This window comes from Trichosurus vulpecula, chromosome 8 (assembly GCF_011100635.1).
Source record: "Trichosurus vulpecula isolate mTriVul1 chromosome 8, mTriVul1.pri, whole genome shotgun sequence".
In the NCBI taxonomy this organism is placed as follows: Eukaryota; Metazoa; Chordata; class Mammalia; order Diprotodontia; family Phalangeridae; genus Trichosurus; species Trichosurus vulpecula.
In genome coordinates this window covers 217,321,878-217,339,181 of record NC_050580.1, presented here as the reverse complement: position 1 = coordinate 217,339,181, position 17,304 = coordinate 217,321,878, and the positions used below count along the sequence as shown (strand labels likewise).

Here is a 17,304-nt window from a genome sequence, read left to right as displayed (position 1 = left end):
TAGCAACTGGTTACTATCCTATTACCACTCCTAAGGTTGTCACAAGAGCTAGAGCTGAAGGAGTAATCTTGCCTAGTTAGTTTTCATTGCTACAATTCATGTTCTCCCAGGTTAAACTTTTTTTTTTAATGTTGCATAGTACTGTTAACATATAAATTATAAAGTTAAACACTACTCATTTTTATAAACCCAGAATTAATAACATTAAATACTGGAAACTGAAAACAGTAAGATGCTGGATGGTGGAATTTGATGGCAATCTTAATCCGTGTGTAGTAATTTCTATCTATCTATCTATCTATGGATCTATCTATCTAATTTAGGCCTTTACCGCCCCCCTTCCCCAGACTGTTGCAGAAGTCTCCTAATTGGTCTCCCTACATTAAATCTTTTCCCTTGCAAAACCGTTCCCCACAGAGCTGCCCAAGTATTCCTAAAGCACAGGTCATTCCCAGCTCAGTAAACTACAGTGTCTCTTTATTACCTCTAAGATTGAACACAGATTCTTTTGTTTGGCGTTTAAAGCCCTTTACAGCCTACCTCTTTCAAACTTAATAAACATTATTTCCCTTCAAATACAATACTGTCTAGTTAAATTAGCCTTCTTACTGGTCCTCACGTACAGCATTTCAAGTCCCATCTCATGCCTTTACAAAAGCTGTTCCCCCTATATGTGGAAGGTCCTCTCCCCACCTTGGCCTTTTAGAATCCCCACTGTATATCAAAGTTCAATTCAAGTGCCACCTCCTACAAGAGCTCCCTCCTCATTAACTTTACTTATTTTGTATATTTATTGGTGCACATGTCTCGCCCATGATAGAAGGTAAGCTCCTATGGGGACGGGCTGTTTCACTTTTGTCTGTCTCCCAGTTCCTAGCACAGTGCCTGGTACATAGTGGATGGTTAATAAATGCTTGTTGATTAAGTCAAGTTTACACTTAATTCTTACCCCAATTTTAAAAATGGGATATAACTTGAATAAAATCTTAGAAATGATCATCTTAATTTCTGATTATTCTTCAAAGCAAGAGTTCCTTAATAATTCTGAATCAGTCATATATAGGATCACAGAATCTAGAGTTGGAAGTATCTCTGGAAATCACCTGATCCCACTGGCTCGTTTAGATCAGGGCTGTCCAAAATTCAGCCTGAGAGCCCATGGGGGCCCACCTATGGGTTTTAATTTTCACGAGTGGAAAAAAAAATAACAATTTGCATGGAATGCGTATTAGATTTTTTAATTTCATCACTAATAAATAATCTCGTTGGTGTTAATTTTCTTTGGTGTTTTTAAGCAGTATTATGGAAGGGACATATCTCATGGAATTTTCAATTGATCTGTGGGATGCGTTCAGTCTGTATGATGCAAATTAGTCAGTATGCACCTACCTTTATACTGTTGTTGTTGCTTTGTTGTGTTGTGCTTGCTTTTGTACTTTGCGCCTTTGCCTGTAGTATTGATGTATGTTCCCCCACTTTCTATTAGTGTACTGCATTTTTTATTCTGGGTGCGGCCTTCCAATAATTATTTTGTTTTAATGCGGCCCTAAGATAACCCAAGGTTGGACAGCCCTGATTTAGATGAAAAAAACTGGGGCCAAAAGAAAGAAACTGGCAGCTCAAAACCACAAAGGTAGTAAAACATCCATCAGAGTTCAGAATTCAAACACAGGTCAATTAACTCCAAACCCAATGTTCTTCCCAATATATCATGTTGAATAATGCTTCATTTAAAATGAATTATTCTTGTCAACACAGAAGAAATAAACTTTGGGCAAAAATGCCAAAAGGCAAAACAAATACAAACCCCCAATGTTTCAATTTATTACATGCCTAAAGATAATTTACAATTTGTATCAAGAAAATCTACACATGAAACAAAGCTGGTAGTGATAGTGAAGTAGTTACTAGACAAGATTCAAAATGCTCTCTCCCCAGCATCCTGTCTGTGCCATGCTGAAATTCTTGGGAAAATGTGCACAGCACAAGGGGCAGATTTATTATCAAGGACTAGACTTTACTCCTTTTTTTGGGGGGGGGGGTTGTTGTTTTAGAATTCATCTTGAAGACTCCACTAAAAGAGGAGAAATTGTTATCTTTAAGAAGGAAGATAAATTCTAATTGTTCACCGAGTCTTAAAAATTCATGAAAGGCAAAATGAATGGATACATTCAAGCAAGGGCAATCTTGGTCTAAGAAAAATACAGTGGAATGAGCAAGAAGATTTGTTTCTTGTTTTGGAATTATGATAAACCTTATTAATTACTGTCCTAAATTTAAGTATGTAGTCCACTTTTTTCCTAGGTTTATTTATGCTGGCCCATTCAGAGTAGGATATCTGTTGGGGGAAGATGTTATATTTTTTATTACAAAGTATTTGGAGTAAATCCTAGTCCGCAAAAGATGGAAGATAATACATTTCAATGCTTCTTGGCCACAAAGGTTTGGATTAGTTTTAAGTCTCCACTGTAGTATGTGGATGACTGTGGGTAGGTACATGTATGTCTTGTGCACACTCATAGGGAATTCAGCCACATGTTTTCATGGGTTATTTTTAAAAATTACATTTTGGCATTTTGGGGGGTACATCAATGAATTTTTTATATTTAAAAAGCTGAACCAAAGCCCTGTGTTTGTGTTCTGAAACTAAGCTTTACTTCTAAAGTGCCTACATGTGGCTGTAAACAATGCCAGAGCTCTGAAGAAGTCTGAAACTCTTCCACTTCTATCGATAATAGGGATGGTGTATACTGAGGTCATTATACCTAAGACTATACATTGAACCCTTACAAATGCTCATGATAGGCTAGAACTCTTAACTCTAATACGATTAAGAGGGATGAATGTCAGGTTTTATAACTGAGTTCAAAAAACTCATGTTCACAAGTATAAGATGGAAAATACATGATTAGAATAGCAATTTGAAAAAGATCTGGGGGTGGAGCCAAGATGGCGGCTGGAAAGCAGGGCCTTGCCTAGGGCTCTCCCCCAGGACCCTCCAAAAACCTATAAAAAATGGCCCTGAACAAATTCTAGAGCTGCAGAACCCACGGAATGGCAGAGGGAAGCAGGGCTCCAGCCCAGGACAGCCTGGATGGTAAAGTCTACCACACGGAGCTCGGAACAGAAAGGAGCAGAGCCCAGCATGAGCCACGCCCAGACCAACCAGACTGAGAGCGGGGCAGAACAGGCCCTAGTGCCCTGAATCTGTGAGCTGTGGCAGTTACCAGACTTCTCAACCCACAAACACCAAAGACAACAGAGAAGGTTAGGGGAAAAAGCTGCCGGAACAGAGTGAAAGGAGTTCCTGGTCCAGCCACCACTGTGGGGGCAGTGGAGGTTGTGGTGCAGTTCTGAGGACAGAACTACAGCTGCAGTTGCTTCTGGCCCCAGGCCCACCAGATAGGAGGAATTAAGTGGCGGATATGAGCTGGAGTGCAGAGCCTGCTTAAGATCTGAGTCGTTGTCTGGGTTGGTGGTTCTTGGGGGAGGAGGAGCACTGGCATGGCAGAGCCTGCTGTGTAGAAATAGCTCTGGAAACAACAGCACAACCCCTCAAGCTTGAAACAAAGTACTCTCTACTCTACAAGCAGCCGTACCCTGACAAAAAGCTCAAGGTCCAGTAGTTGGCTGGGATGAACATGGCCAGGCAGTGAAAACCGTCTCAGATTCAGAATCTTTCTTTGGTGACAAAGAAGATAAAAACATACAGCCAGAAGAAGTCAACAAAGTCAAAGAGCCTACAACAAAAGCCTCCAAGAAAAACATGAACTGGTCTCAGGCCATGGAAGAGCTCAAAAAGGATTTGGAAAAGCAAGTTAGAGAAGTAGAGGAAAAACTGGGAAGAGAAATGAGAGTGATGCAAGAAAATCGTGAAAAACAAGTCAATGACTTGCTAAAGGAAACCCCAAAAAAATACTGAAAAAAATAACGCCTTAAAAAATAGACTTAACTCAAATGGCAAAAGAGCTCCAAAAAGCCAATGAGGAGAAGAATGCCTTGAAAGGCAGAATTAACCAAATGGAAAAGGAGGTCCAAAAGACCACTGAAGAAAATACTACCTTAAAAATTAGATTGGAGCAAGTGGAAGCTGGTGACTTTATGAGAAATCAAGATATTCTAAAACAGAACCAAAGGAATGAAAAAATGGAAGACAATGTGAAATATCTCATTGGAAAAACCACTGACCTGGAAAATAGATCCAGGAGAGATAATTTAAAAATTATTGGACTACCTGAAAGCCATGATCAAAAAAGAGCCTAGATATCATCTTCCAAGAAATTATAGATCCCAAAAAGAAATCTCCTAGGAATATTGTCGCCAAATTCCAGAGCTCCCAGGTCAAGGAGAAAATACTGCAAGCAGCCAGAAAGAAACAATTTGAGTACTGTGGAAACACAATCAGAATAACACAAGATCTAGCAGCTTCTACCTTAAGGGATCGAAGGGCTTGGAATATGATATTCCAGAGGTCAATGGAGCTAGGATTAAAACCAAGAATCACCTACCCAGCAAAATTCAGTATCATAATCCAAGGCAAAATATGAACTTTCAATAAAATAGAGGACTTTCAAGCTTTCTCAATGAAAAGACCAGAGCTGAATAGAAAATCTGACTTTCAAACACAAGAATCAAGAGAAGCATGAAAAGGTAAACAACAAAGAGAAATCACAAGAGACTTACTAAAGTGGAACTGTTTTGTTTATACATTCCTACATGGAAAGATGATGTGTATAATTCATGATACCTCAGTATTAGGGTAGCTGAAGGGAATATACATATACAGAGAGACAGAGGGCATAGGGTGAGTTGAATATGAAGGGATGATATCTAAAAAAAAAACAAATTAAGGAATGAGAGAGGAATATATTGAGAGAGGGAGAAAAGGAGAGATAGAATGGGGTAAATTATCTCACATAAAAGTGGCAATAAAAAGCAGTTTTGTTGGGAGGGAAGAGGGGGCAGGTGAGGGGGAATGAGTGAATCTTGCTCTCATCGGATTTGACCTGAGGAGGGAACAACACCCAATTGGGTATTGTACCCCACAGGAAAGAAGGAGGAAGGAGATAAAAAAGGGGGGACAATAGAAGGGAGGGCAGATAGGGGGAGGAGGTAATCAAAAGCAAACACTTTTGAAAAGGGACAGGGTCAAGGGAGAAAACTGGATAAATGGGGATAGGATAGGAAGGAGCAAAATATAGTTAGTCTTTTACAACATGAGTATTGTGGAAGGATCTTGCACACATGTGGCCCATGTTGAATTGCTTGCCTTCTTAGGGAGGGTAGGTGGGGAGGGAAAAGGGGAGAGAATTTGGAACTCAAAGTTTCTAAAGCAGATGTTCAAAAAAAAAAGGTTTTTGCATGCAACTAAGAAATAAGATATACAGGAGATGGGGCAGAAAAATCTATCTTGCCCTACAAGAAAGTAAGGGAAAAGAGGATGGGGGTGGAGTGGGGTGACAGAAGCGGGGGTGGGGGTGGGGGGTGGGGCGCTGACTGCAGAACAGGGCAATCAGAATATATGCCATCTTGGAGTGGGAGGGAGGGTAGAAATGGGGAGAAAATTTGTAATTCAAACTCTTGTGAAAATTAATGCTGAAAACTAAAAATATTAAATAAATAAATAATGATTAAAAAAGAAACTAAAAAAAAAGATCTGCAGTTTAGTGGACTAGAATCAGCAGTGTGATTGGCAACCTAGAAAGCAAATATGATTGTAGGCTATTAGATGCAAAGTGTACTGGACTATAATGAAACGACTCTACCAACTTACTCTGTGCCCTGGTATGCCAGTAAGGCAATAATAACAATGTAAATGATAAATGTCAAAATTCCTATGTAGTCCTGTATCACAAAGTATACAAGACTCTCCACATAGAAGGTAGAAGAAGTAATCCATTTATTCAGACACCAGAGAACCATAGCCCACAAGCCATTTTCCAGTCAGTCCACTTCATCATAACAGCAAGGAACCCAAAACATTCAATACACAATATAACAACCTGGAGCTTTGCCATTCCCAAAACAAACTCACAGTACAGCTAAATCAGCCTGTTCAGTTCTAACAATCATGAGGCCAGCCATTAGCAGCCATAACCTCTCTCTCCTACACCTGGTCAACCTGTATCCAGAATAGTATGTTTGTTCTAAGCAACCACATTTTAACAAGAATACTGACATACTAGAGAGAATGTAGTAGAAAGTGACCAGGACAGTAAAAGGGCTTTGAGATTATGCCACTCGGATTAGTCAAAGGAACTGAGAGTATTTAGGCAGTAGAGTGGAAACCATAGTGTGGACATGATAGTTTTTAAGTATTTAAAGGAGTGTCATATAAAATAGCAATATTAGACTTCTGCTCAGCCTCAGAGGGTTCAGTTTAAAGACAAAATTCATAAAAATCAGGACTCCAAAAGGAGAATGGGCTTACTTTCTTATACAAAGGTTCCTCCTTACTAGTGTTCCTCAAGCAAAATAAGATGGATAACCATTTGCCAGGTGTGTGGAAGAGAATTTTGGTTCAAGAACATGGCTTGGCATAGATGACTCAGAAGTCTATTTCAACTTAGGTTCAGAGAGCAAAATTATCACAATTGCTTAAAATTTAAAAAAAAAACTCAAGGTTAAGCTGAAGGCTATTTTCTTTCAGAATTTTAAAAAATTCTAACATTCCCCAAAGGCATTCACTAGATTCAGAAAATTTTACTGCTGGAAAACAACTTAAAAACTCAGTCTAAACCGCTACTTTTATATGACCCAATGAGGGGAAATAGCTTATTCAAGGTTGCACAAATATTTAATAATAGAGCTAAGACTAGAACACTTCAGGGTCCCCAGTTCAGTACTCTTGTAACCCCCCAAAATAAAAATTTCTTAAAACTTCAAATAACGGATGGTACTCTAAAAGCAAACAGCTTAAGTTTAGAGAAGCTCTTAATTGCACTATCCCTTCAGGAGTCTGAACAAAAAAAATGTAGTCTTTTTTAAACAGATGAATAATTTTGCATTTCAAAACCCAACACCTCCTTTATCAATTTTGCAAAGCTACAATTTTGTATACTAAGTGTTCCGAGAGGCAGAGTAACCATATGCTAGTCTACGCCATTTATGAAGCAGAGACAGAAATGAATTTTATTGACAATGAAAATTTGTAATCTCATAACTTTAACGGACAACTCAAAACAAACTATCTGCAGATAGGATGGGGATCACTCAAATACACCTTGATACATGATGAGGTCTTACAGATGCTATCTGCAGATGACATTGCTCACTACGTCAAGCTCCAGAAGACTGTGAGGCCTCCAAAATAAGATAAGTAATTCAGGAATTTGGCCTAACTACCTACATATGAAAAAAAAAATGGATGAAGAATGCCTATTGTCCAAGAGATGACACGCAAAGTTGGAAGGTCAGCATACTGAGTTAAGACACTACTGATGGACAGATGAGATGTGCCCAGAATTGAATAGGAGAGAAGAACACACTTGGGAAATTATGCAATGCTTTTAACAATCTTAAGCTTCTCCTTAAGAAAATGTCCATATCTTTTAACACTTATTCTTCTGGTGATGGTCACAAAGTATGGAAAATCAAATTCGGCAAAGATTTAAAAAGCTACAGTGGGCATCACAGTGGGATGCTATGTATGTTTAAATTCAATTTTATTTTCAGTTCCAAATTCTCTCTGTATCCCACACATTGAGAAAGACAAACAAAACCTAGTAAAAATGTATGGTCAAGCAAAACAAATTCTTCCATTAGTCATGTCCAAGAGACAAATGCTTCAATCTGTACTGAGTCCCTCACTTCAGCATGTTTCATTATAAGTTTTCTGGAACTACAGTTGGTTTCCACTGTGCTAATTTAGTTCCTAAGTCTTTCAAAAATGTTTGTCTTTATAATATTGTTGTTATTATATAAATTTTTCTCTTGGTTTTGCTCATTTCACTTTGTATCAGTTCACACAAGTGTAACCGTATTTCTCTGAAACCATGCCTTTCATAATTTCTTATAGCACAACAGCATTCCATCTCTCTCTCTCTCCCTCCATCTCTCTCTCTCTCTCTCTCTCTCTCTCTCTCACACACACACACACACACACACACACCTCCCCCCATAGTTTGTTCAGTCATTCTCTAACTGATGCACAGCCTCCTATTTTGTAATTCTTTGCCACCTTTCATATGAAAAGGTAGCTATGCATATTTCTGACCATAAGTCCTTTTCCTCTCTCTCTGGGGTACAGGTAGTGGTATTGTTTTTGGCAGTTGCAAAATGCTTTCCAGAATGGTTGGATAAGTTCATAGCTCCACCAACAGTGCCTTAATGTCCTTGTTTTCCCACAGCTCCTCTAGCATTTGTCATTTTCCTTTTTTTTTTTTTATCAACTTTGCCAATCTGATGGGTGTGAGGGTCTATCTGAAAGGTGTTTTAATTTGTATTTCTCTAATTATTAAAGATTTACATGTTTCATATGGCTGATAATAGCTTGAATGTCCTCTGAAAACTGCCCATTCATATTCTTTAACCATTTGTCAACTGGGGAATAATCCAACAACACCACTACTTATACCCTAAAGAGAGTGAGGAAAAGGGCTCGTGGAGGAAAATATGCAAAGCAGTCTTTTCATGGTGACAAAGAATTAGAAAAGGAAAGGCTATGCATCAATTAGGGAATGACTGAACAAATTATAACTCTGACTCTGTTTCCTATATATCTTAGAAATGAGAACTTTATCAAAGAACTTGCTACCAAGATTTTTTTTTTTTAGAATACTGCATATTACTAATGAAAAGAGGAAATGCAGCAGAGAAGTTCCATAAAAGATATCATCAAAGAAATACAAGGCCAAGTAAAGAAGATGGGTCAGTCATATAGCAATGAAGAATGACCAATCTTAAGTGATTTGCACGTCAAGGGATCTAGCGGAAGCACTTTGGGTAGACTCCATGAATAAAATTTATAGGAAGATGGACAAAATCATAAAGAATGAGAACAACACAGAAAGGTTGCTATTGACACAGATGAAGTATACAGACCAATGAGATTACAGATCAACTGAAATGCTAAACTATACTTTAAAGGAAGGATATGATCTTCAAAAGAAATAGCATGTAAGCATAGTATAGGAAATGATCTCTATAGTAAGCACTTAAATGTTAGTTGGCTGACTGACTGGATGGGCCCAAGTACACACTGAGGAATTTGTGATGGAGATGACATGATCTTGAAATCTCCGAAGGACTATTTTTAAAGATCTGAGGGCAGGTCAGATAACAAATGGATAGGAAAAAAAAAACCCATGGACAATATAAATATCAAGAGAAGTGAACTGCCAAACCATATACCTATTTTCTGATTTTTATACTTAATCTCTTAATGAGAATGATTAACATATGTTTAAGGTATATTTCACAAGAGTGAGAATGGAACAAAGCAATTGTTCACATAGGATTCTCTAGGGAAGATCACATCTTCACAACTAGACAACTGACACTTTTTCATTTTTTGTGGGTTATAAAAAAAACTATCAAAAAACTGACCCATTTGAGCCAAAAGGAACCTAAAAAGACTCTCTTCAAATAAGGATTTAAGCCTTACATCCCTAGATCTTACACTCCAGTAAAAGGATAAAAACATAAAAACAAGTACATGGCTTTATCATGTAATAAACAAAATTATGTGATAAATAAATTTTAAAAGGCATAAAACAGGTTGTTATTGACTGGGCATATCCGTGAAGATTTCATGGGAGAGATAACATCTGAATTTGGCTTTAAAATTTGGGGAGCAATTCAACCAGGTGAGAGAGAAGGTAAAAAAACAATTAAGGGACAGCAACACAGAGAGAAGAGGATAGGGTGTGCTCTGGAGTCAGGGATTAGTGCGGTTTGGCAGAAGCAAAGCATTTATGTATATCAGTAACATGAGATAAGTCTAGAAGACAGGACCATACCAGACTGTGGAAAGCTTTCTCAGTAGGCAAGGTAGAAGAACTGAATTATTTTTGGAAAGATGTGACCAGATCTATGCATAAGAAACATTATTCTATCTGCGATGTGGAAGGTTGGATGAAAGAAGGAGAAACAGAAGACTTGAGTCTATTCAAATAATTTGGTGGAGGTCCAGGTAAGCTGTTAGTTCACCACTCTCTGATTAATGAAAAAGGGAGTCATAAGAACAAGATACCTGCTGAAGGATACATCCTGATAGGAGGGGTATCTTAGGCTGAAAGAGAACTAAGAGGTCATTTAATAAAACCACCTTACTTTACAGGTGAGAAAATGGTGAACCAGCAAGGTTAAGGGACTTGCCTAAGGTTACAAAGCTATTAAGTGGCAAAGCATTTCAAATAAGGATTTGAATTACACAGGGTCCAAAAGCAAAGATTCCCAAAAGAGAGACTGCATATAAGAAATTGCAAAGTGCTTTTCACAATCCCAAAGTGTTCCCCAGCAGAAAAAAAATGTTTAATAGAAATGTTCTCCCTACGTTCACTGTAATTCTTAGACTACTACAATCTTTGAAGAATCAAACTTGAGGATAATCCCAGGGACAATGGAAAGGTACACAATGGGCACAAGAAGGCTGTGGTTTATTTCCAATGATATCAAGATCACCTGATTAAGGTTAATGACAGAATCTCAAGAGTTAGAAAAAGGCCATGTCTTAGGTCATCTAATCCAATCTATACCCCCTCTACAGAATCCCTGCCTTACATTCCTGTATTTTGAAATCTAGAAAGAGGATACTCACTTCATAAGAAGTGGGTCACTTGTGGTAAGAATGAGAAGTAAAAGACGTCCAATCTATTGTTTATATTTCCTATGTAATGGTAAAGACCTAGAGCCTCTAGCATCCTAGGTGGATCCTCTGAGCAGAATCTATATAACAAACAAAAGCCCTACACACAGGATGAGAAAATATGTATGTATAAGGTTACAATCTGTACCGATAAAAGGCATACCATTATCAGGGAGATCAAAGAACCACTGAAATAATCTCTACCAAGTGAAGTAAGGTTTTAGTTCACTATCAATCAACAAGTATTTATTAATCATCTTCTACCTAAACCTTCCCTTTTTCCAACTTCGCTAATCCTCTGGAGAGTACCAATATGTTCCTAGTCACTCAAGCTTGCAACCTAGAAGTTATCCCTGACTCTTGATTCTTTCTCATTCCGCCCCTCCCCCCCATCCAATTAGTTGCCAAGTTGTCCCTTTTCTATTTTTCTAACACTTCTTTTAAAACCCTCCAAAACCTGGTCCCTTCCTATGTTTCCAATCTTCTCACCCCATCATCCCCCTCAGTGTACTCTGCAATTCACTGGCCTCCTTGTTCCCCACACCAGACAGACATATCACCTAGTGACTCTGGGCATTTTTATTTGCTGTCCCCCAAGCTTGGAACTCTCTCCCATGTTCTCTGGCTTCGTATTTAGTCTCAAGTCCCAGAAGCATTTCCTGACTTCCCACATACTAATGCCTTTCCCTCCATTGATTTTCTGCAATTTATTCTGTCTATATTTTATTTGTGCACAGTTGTTTGCATGTTGTCTCTCCCACTAGACTGTTAAGTTTCTCAAAAGCAGAGACTTGAGTTTTGTCTTTCTTTGTATCCCTAGTGCTTAGCACACTACCTAGCATATAGTAAGCACTAAAAAATACTTGTCGACTGACTACTACATACCAATCAATGTGCCTGGGGAATGTGCTGAGGAAATTAAGAGCAAAAAATTTTTTTTTTAAAAATTCCTACTCTCCAGAAGCTTACATTCAGTGATCAACAAAGTGTTTCCTAAGTTTTTCCGAACTCACTTTTTCCTAAGTCACATTCAAACACCAGGTTAGTTTGTCATTGTATCATACTTAGCATAAAATAATAAGAACTTCCATGGTACAGTCCTTTGAGCATTGTTACCTTACAAGGCCTTTAAAGTCAAGTCTTAGGCCTAACAGTTGAGGGAACTAAATGACCTTCATTCAGACTGACAATATCTTTAAAATAAAATGAATGAGAATCAACATGCTTGGGGAATAAGCATTTGAAGGTCAGTCTTAATCTTTTGGAAGCAATATAATATTGTAAACAGAAGAGAAAAAACTGTGGCAGATTTTTCTCTGGATTTTTCTGCAGATTAACCCATAAAATGAGATGAATAATGAAAATTTAAAAGTCATACCTTTCGGATGGTACCACTGAGTATCAATCATTCTAAAATTCTCTAGTTACCATCTCCTTCTCCAACCCTGGCAGAACTCAACTTTCAAGTTTTAAGGTGATAATCACGGAAATGCAACACAAGAGGTGGTGGTGTCCCAACTGAGCACTAAAGAGAAGTGATTCTGAAAAGTGAACATGAGAAGGGAACACACTCCAGGCACAAGGTATGGGGACTGTGAAAAAGCAAGGTGTGTGATAACCCAGAGTCTGAGAATTCCATTTTACATGGCTGGAATATAGAAAGTGTTGAGCACAGAGTAATAACCGGGTCCAGATTGTAGAAGGCTCTTAAATAAGAGAAAAAGCTGCTTTAATATCAATGATGGTATTTTTTAATAGCAATAGTTATTTATGTGCCTATGTCTTTCTACTGAGAGTAATCTGACTCATAAAGTGTGACTTTAACTAGATAAAACCAGACTGAGCTGGTTTTCCATCTTTAGTTAGTTCTCTGTAAGTTCAGTGCTGAATTTCAGGACAAATAGACATGTTTCATTGCTCTCTTTTGTTGTTTTAAATTCTGTAATCTTGAAAAATAGTTATTTCTCCAGGGAAATGTGCAAAAGCTATGTGTATTAAAGAGCACACTTAATGACTGTCAGATATTATTTCTGTGAAAGTCTCATTAATCCTTACAAAACCAGAGTTTGTTGACTTCTCCTAAGTGCTGTCTAGGCTTCCCAAAGTTAGAAGAAGTAAAAAACTAGTAAAAATTGGCTGTTAGCCATTGCTATAAAGGAGCTGTCCCATACAAGACAATATAAGGACAGGAGTACTAACGACTGGAAAAAGGTCATTTTTCCTGATGAAACTCAAGTTTTCATTCAAGTCTATACCAAGACTGCTTTCAGAAAAAATCCAGATAAACCTGTAAGATCTGGGCATCTTCATCAGATTGTAAAACATTCACTCAAAAAATGTTTGAGGTTTTTTACTTACAAAAGGGAAATAATAATGAATCTCTTGATAAATATGTTGTCATATTGAGTTATTCTAGGATTATAGAAATTCTTACATGGAGATGAACAAACACTACGATACCATCATGCACCATGTCACAAAAAATTAAGAAATTTGCCCAAGAGATGGAAATAAATATGCTTCAATGGCCTTGAAACTTGTCTAATTTAAATTTCAATGAAATCCTATAGGCTATAATCTGTGTTTATCAAAGTTATGCTTAATAACTAGTGTGTTAAGTGTGCTTTCATGATAAAGTATTAAAGAATATGTGTTAAAATCTTGTGAACTCAAGTCCAAGTCTTGTAAAACAAGTAAATGTCTGGAAAAAAAAGGATATGTTGAATTTATTTTTTTAAAGATGTAAAAAGTTGTGAGGTTTATTGTTACTGAATGAGTCAAGCAATTTAATTTGACTCAATTACTAAGCACACCACTCAGTGTGTGGAAAGAAATGACCACATTTAGCAAAGACTGTTTTATATTTCACCTATCCCATAAATATGGTGAAATCAAAATATTTTAAAAGGTTAAGTGACTTGCCCAAGGCTGGGATTTGAATCCAGGTTCTATATTTTTAATTATTCTGGAGCAAATGTCAGGTATTTTGCTATTAACTAGTGAATTTTCTCCCCAAACTACTTTGTATGCATTTTGCATATATTATACAAATACTTTTTAAAATGTGTATGTTGTCTTCTTTATTAAAATGTAAGCTCTTCAAGGGCAGGACTTTGTCACTTTTATCTTTGTATCATCAGAGCTTAGCATAATAGCCAGAACATAGTGAGGCTTAATAAATGCATTGCTGAAACCAAAAAGCCAACTATTTTAAGAAAAAGACCCAGTGTGAGAGGACAAACTAATACTGGTGTATACCATACTACTATTAAAAAACTAGCAATTCAAGAATGCATTAAAGTAGAAAAATATAAAAAGGATTGATTGTGTTACATTACATATTTGTAAGTTCTTTTTAGGGTTCTGGGTCTAATTTTGAATTTCATATTTTTCAGGTGATGATGTTGAATCAAATTCAGAGAATAAAAGCATTCATAGAGACCTTTAAGGAAGTTAAAGAAGTTGAAGCTATAGCAAACTCTTAGGAATAACAGCACACTGAAGTATAAAGAAATATATTAAAACTTTCCATTTCTAATGAAGGACAAGAAGAAACAGGTTTAAAACTGCAGCAGTAAAGTATTTTATTTCAAGATACATTAAGTATCTTGAGTTGTGAGAAGCAACAAAGGTGTGTCATGGATCCCTTCAGCAGTTGTTGAAATTTATGAACCCTTTCTCAAAATGTTTTTAAATTCATAAAATAAAATACATACTTTACAAAGCAAAACGATGGTTAGTGAAAATGAGTATGATTTTTTCCCCCTTTGAAAGTTTACAGACCCACTGAAATGTATCCACAGAAACAAGGGGTCCAGATTAAGAAAACTTGTTCTAGAAAAACATTATGGACTTTCTATCCACAAAGATAGTCATGACTCTGAACATATACTTTAGAAAGTCTGATGTGGTAATCTGCCTAAGTGGGAGGACTAAATAAGGTGACTTATTAAGATCTTCTCCAAGTCTACTAGACCCAGCTATGTTTAAGAATGTTATAAGAGTAGCACAAAACCTAGAAATGAGGGAGTAGTAATAATGTCCCATGTATGGTTATATTTTATATAACTGGATTTTTCCTTTTACTCCCAAGACAAATACATGCAAAATTTACTAGCTTTCAAAAAGGAACTTCCATATTCAACAATTTTTTTTAGTCCCTAAGATGTGAAAGTCACTTTTCTAGGCCCTGAGGACACAAAGGCAAAAAAGGTCGTTAACAGTCATAACAATCCCGGTTGAATTGAGTGGACCCATACACAATTCGTTCATGATAATGCCATAATATTAACAGTGGTTGTTGGTACAAAAGTGATATGGAGTGTGCTATTATTTGCAAAGGGGAAGTGTACAACTTTGCTTAATGCATCTTCACTTATAAAATTAACGCAAATTAAAATTAGAATATCAAGTTATTCTCTAACTTGCGATGTACAATCCAATTCAGGCAAAAGCTTTATAATTATTTCTACGAAATTAATAGTAATTCATTCCTGCCAACTTCTGTAACAGCCTCTGTGTTAATTTCTCATAGGCTCATAGACCAAAATAAAGCTGGAAGAAACGTTAGAAGCTACCTAGTCCAATTCCCCATTTTACAGAGAAGGAAACAAGCTTTTTGAATGAACTGTTTTTTACATTTTAAAAACGTTAAATAAGTTTATCTACACCTTATTTGCCTTCCTCAAAAGTTTCTACTTCAAAAGGGCCAAGATAACATTTCCCAAAACATGATAATATGAAGCAAACATAGCGTTTTCAGATAGAGATTGGAAGGGGCTCACCATTAAAGACCAGTTTACCAAAACAGAAATCAAACATAATTTCAATGGTTTGCAAAGTTTCCTTCTAGAAGCCACACACAACACAGACAAAATTTCTTCACCTAGAAAATTACATTTTGGAGCTAATGTGCCTGAGTTCAAAATCATTCCAATTCTTTAAATATTTGTATTTAAAAACTCTTTGGCTCTTATTAAAGTTAATAATGTTTCCTACACCTTTCAAGAAGTTCCATGAAAACAGCTATTTCCTTTTGACATTTTATTAAGATTTTAATACAACTACAGCCCGGCCGGAAAATGAGCAAAGCCAAGAATTCTCAGAGCTTATAGCTTTTGTTTTATTTGCTTCGCTCTTTGGTCACTTCGGACATTTCAACTATCCATCACATTTCCCTTAACATAATCTATTGACTACATCTAGGTTCTCCTTTGGCACTTGACACCAATACAAAAGAGCAATTTTAGGTGTTCTCTGTAACGTTGCTAAAGTCTCACTCTTAACTAGGCACAAGGCGCTTAATAAATGCCAGCTGAGCACCACCAATCTGACAGAAAAAATAAAGCTGAGAAACAGAGTAAGTTGGGGTGGGAGGGGGACTAAAAAAAAAAAACCATTGCAATTCGCTCGTTCACTCATGGCCTGAAAGGACACAAACCACAATCACTTTAGAACACTGACACTAAACTACCACGGGGTGCAAAATCTAAGGCCCGGGAGAAAATTACAGGGCTCGGCCAGGTCAAACTGCAACCCACCCTCACACCCCCGAAGGGAATTTTCAATAGAACAGAGAGAGAGTAAGCAGAGGAAGGAGGGAGGGAGCCCCGTCCGGGGGCACAGCATGGTGACCCTGAGGGAGCGAAAGCAGCTTTATTTTCCAAGGCTGGATTTCCAGGCTGGGGTCGCAAGGGGAGGGGGTCAGGAGGAGGGAAGTGCGCGCGCGCCCGCGCGGTGGCTGCCGGGGGAGGGGACCCGGGGCTAAGTCGTCCCGGACTCCCACTTTCAATGGCTCTCCAACCCCCCACACCAAGATGGCGACGTGGACAGTAAGGGGGGGGAGCCCGACTGAGGAAGGGGGGGTAGGGAGAAATGAATAGAAGGAGCCCCCTTCCCCCCTACACTCACACATCTACATCCCTCCTTCTCCTCCTCCTCCCGGCTGCGCGTGGTGGGCTTTAGGGGCGCCAGGCTGCGAGATTCCCCTTTACTTACTTTTTCTTGTCGTTCGCACCCTCGGCGCCCTCCATAGCTAAGCGCCCCCGCCACCAGGCGCTTCCTCGGCCGGGTCCGCTCCGGTTTAAGCTCGGGTTTCTCACACACGAGGCAAAACGGAGAGAACGATGGGGGACAGAGAGGGAGAGAGGCGATCCCGACGCGGCGGTTAAAAAGGGGAAGGGCACACGCGGTCCCCGACTCCTTCACCACCTCCCCCCTCCAAAAAAAAGGAACCCAAAACGTTCCGGAGGAAGGGAGAGTCCAGAAAACCCTAGGGGTTCGAGTCTAGCTCTCAGTGTCTTCGGTTTCTGTCAGCGCGGCCTGGCCCGGCGCGCACCAGCGCCGATTCTGTGCTTCCCTCCTCTTTCCACAGAGGCAGCTCTGAGGGTTCGGGAGGCGGAGGCTGAGGGAGGACCGGAGGCTGAGGGGGTGGGGGATGTCGGGCGGGGGGAAAGTGGGCAGGCAGCAAGGCCGCGAGCGCGCGCGCGCGCCAGTAA

The 17,304-nt window shown here is 38.5% G+C and overlaps 1 protein-coding gene across 1 annotated transcript in view; it reads right to left on the bottom strand.

The window, feature by feature from the left end:
- HIF1A (hypoxia inducible factor 1 subunit alpha) overlaps positions 1-17,304 on the bottom strand; it is a 48,629-nt gene extending 31,325 nt beyond the window's left edge. Inside the window, exon 1 of the mRNA XM_036734935.1 lies at positions 16,805-17,304. Coding sequence (XP_036590830.1) covers positions 16,805-16,839 — 35 coding nt within the window. The 5' untranslated portion in view covers positions 16,840-17,304. The remainder of the gene's footprint in view (positions 1-16,804) is intronic.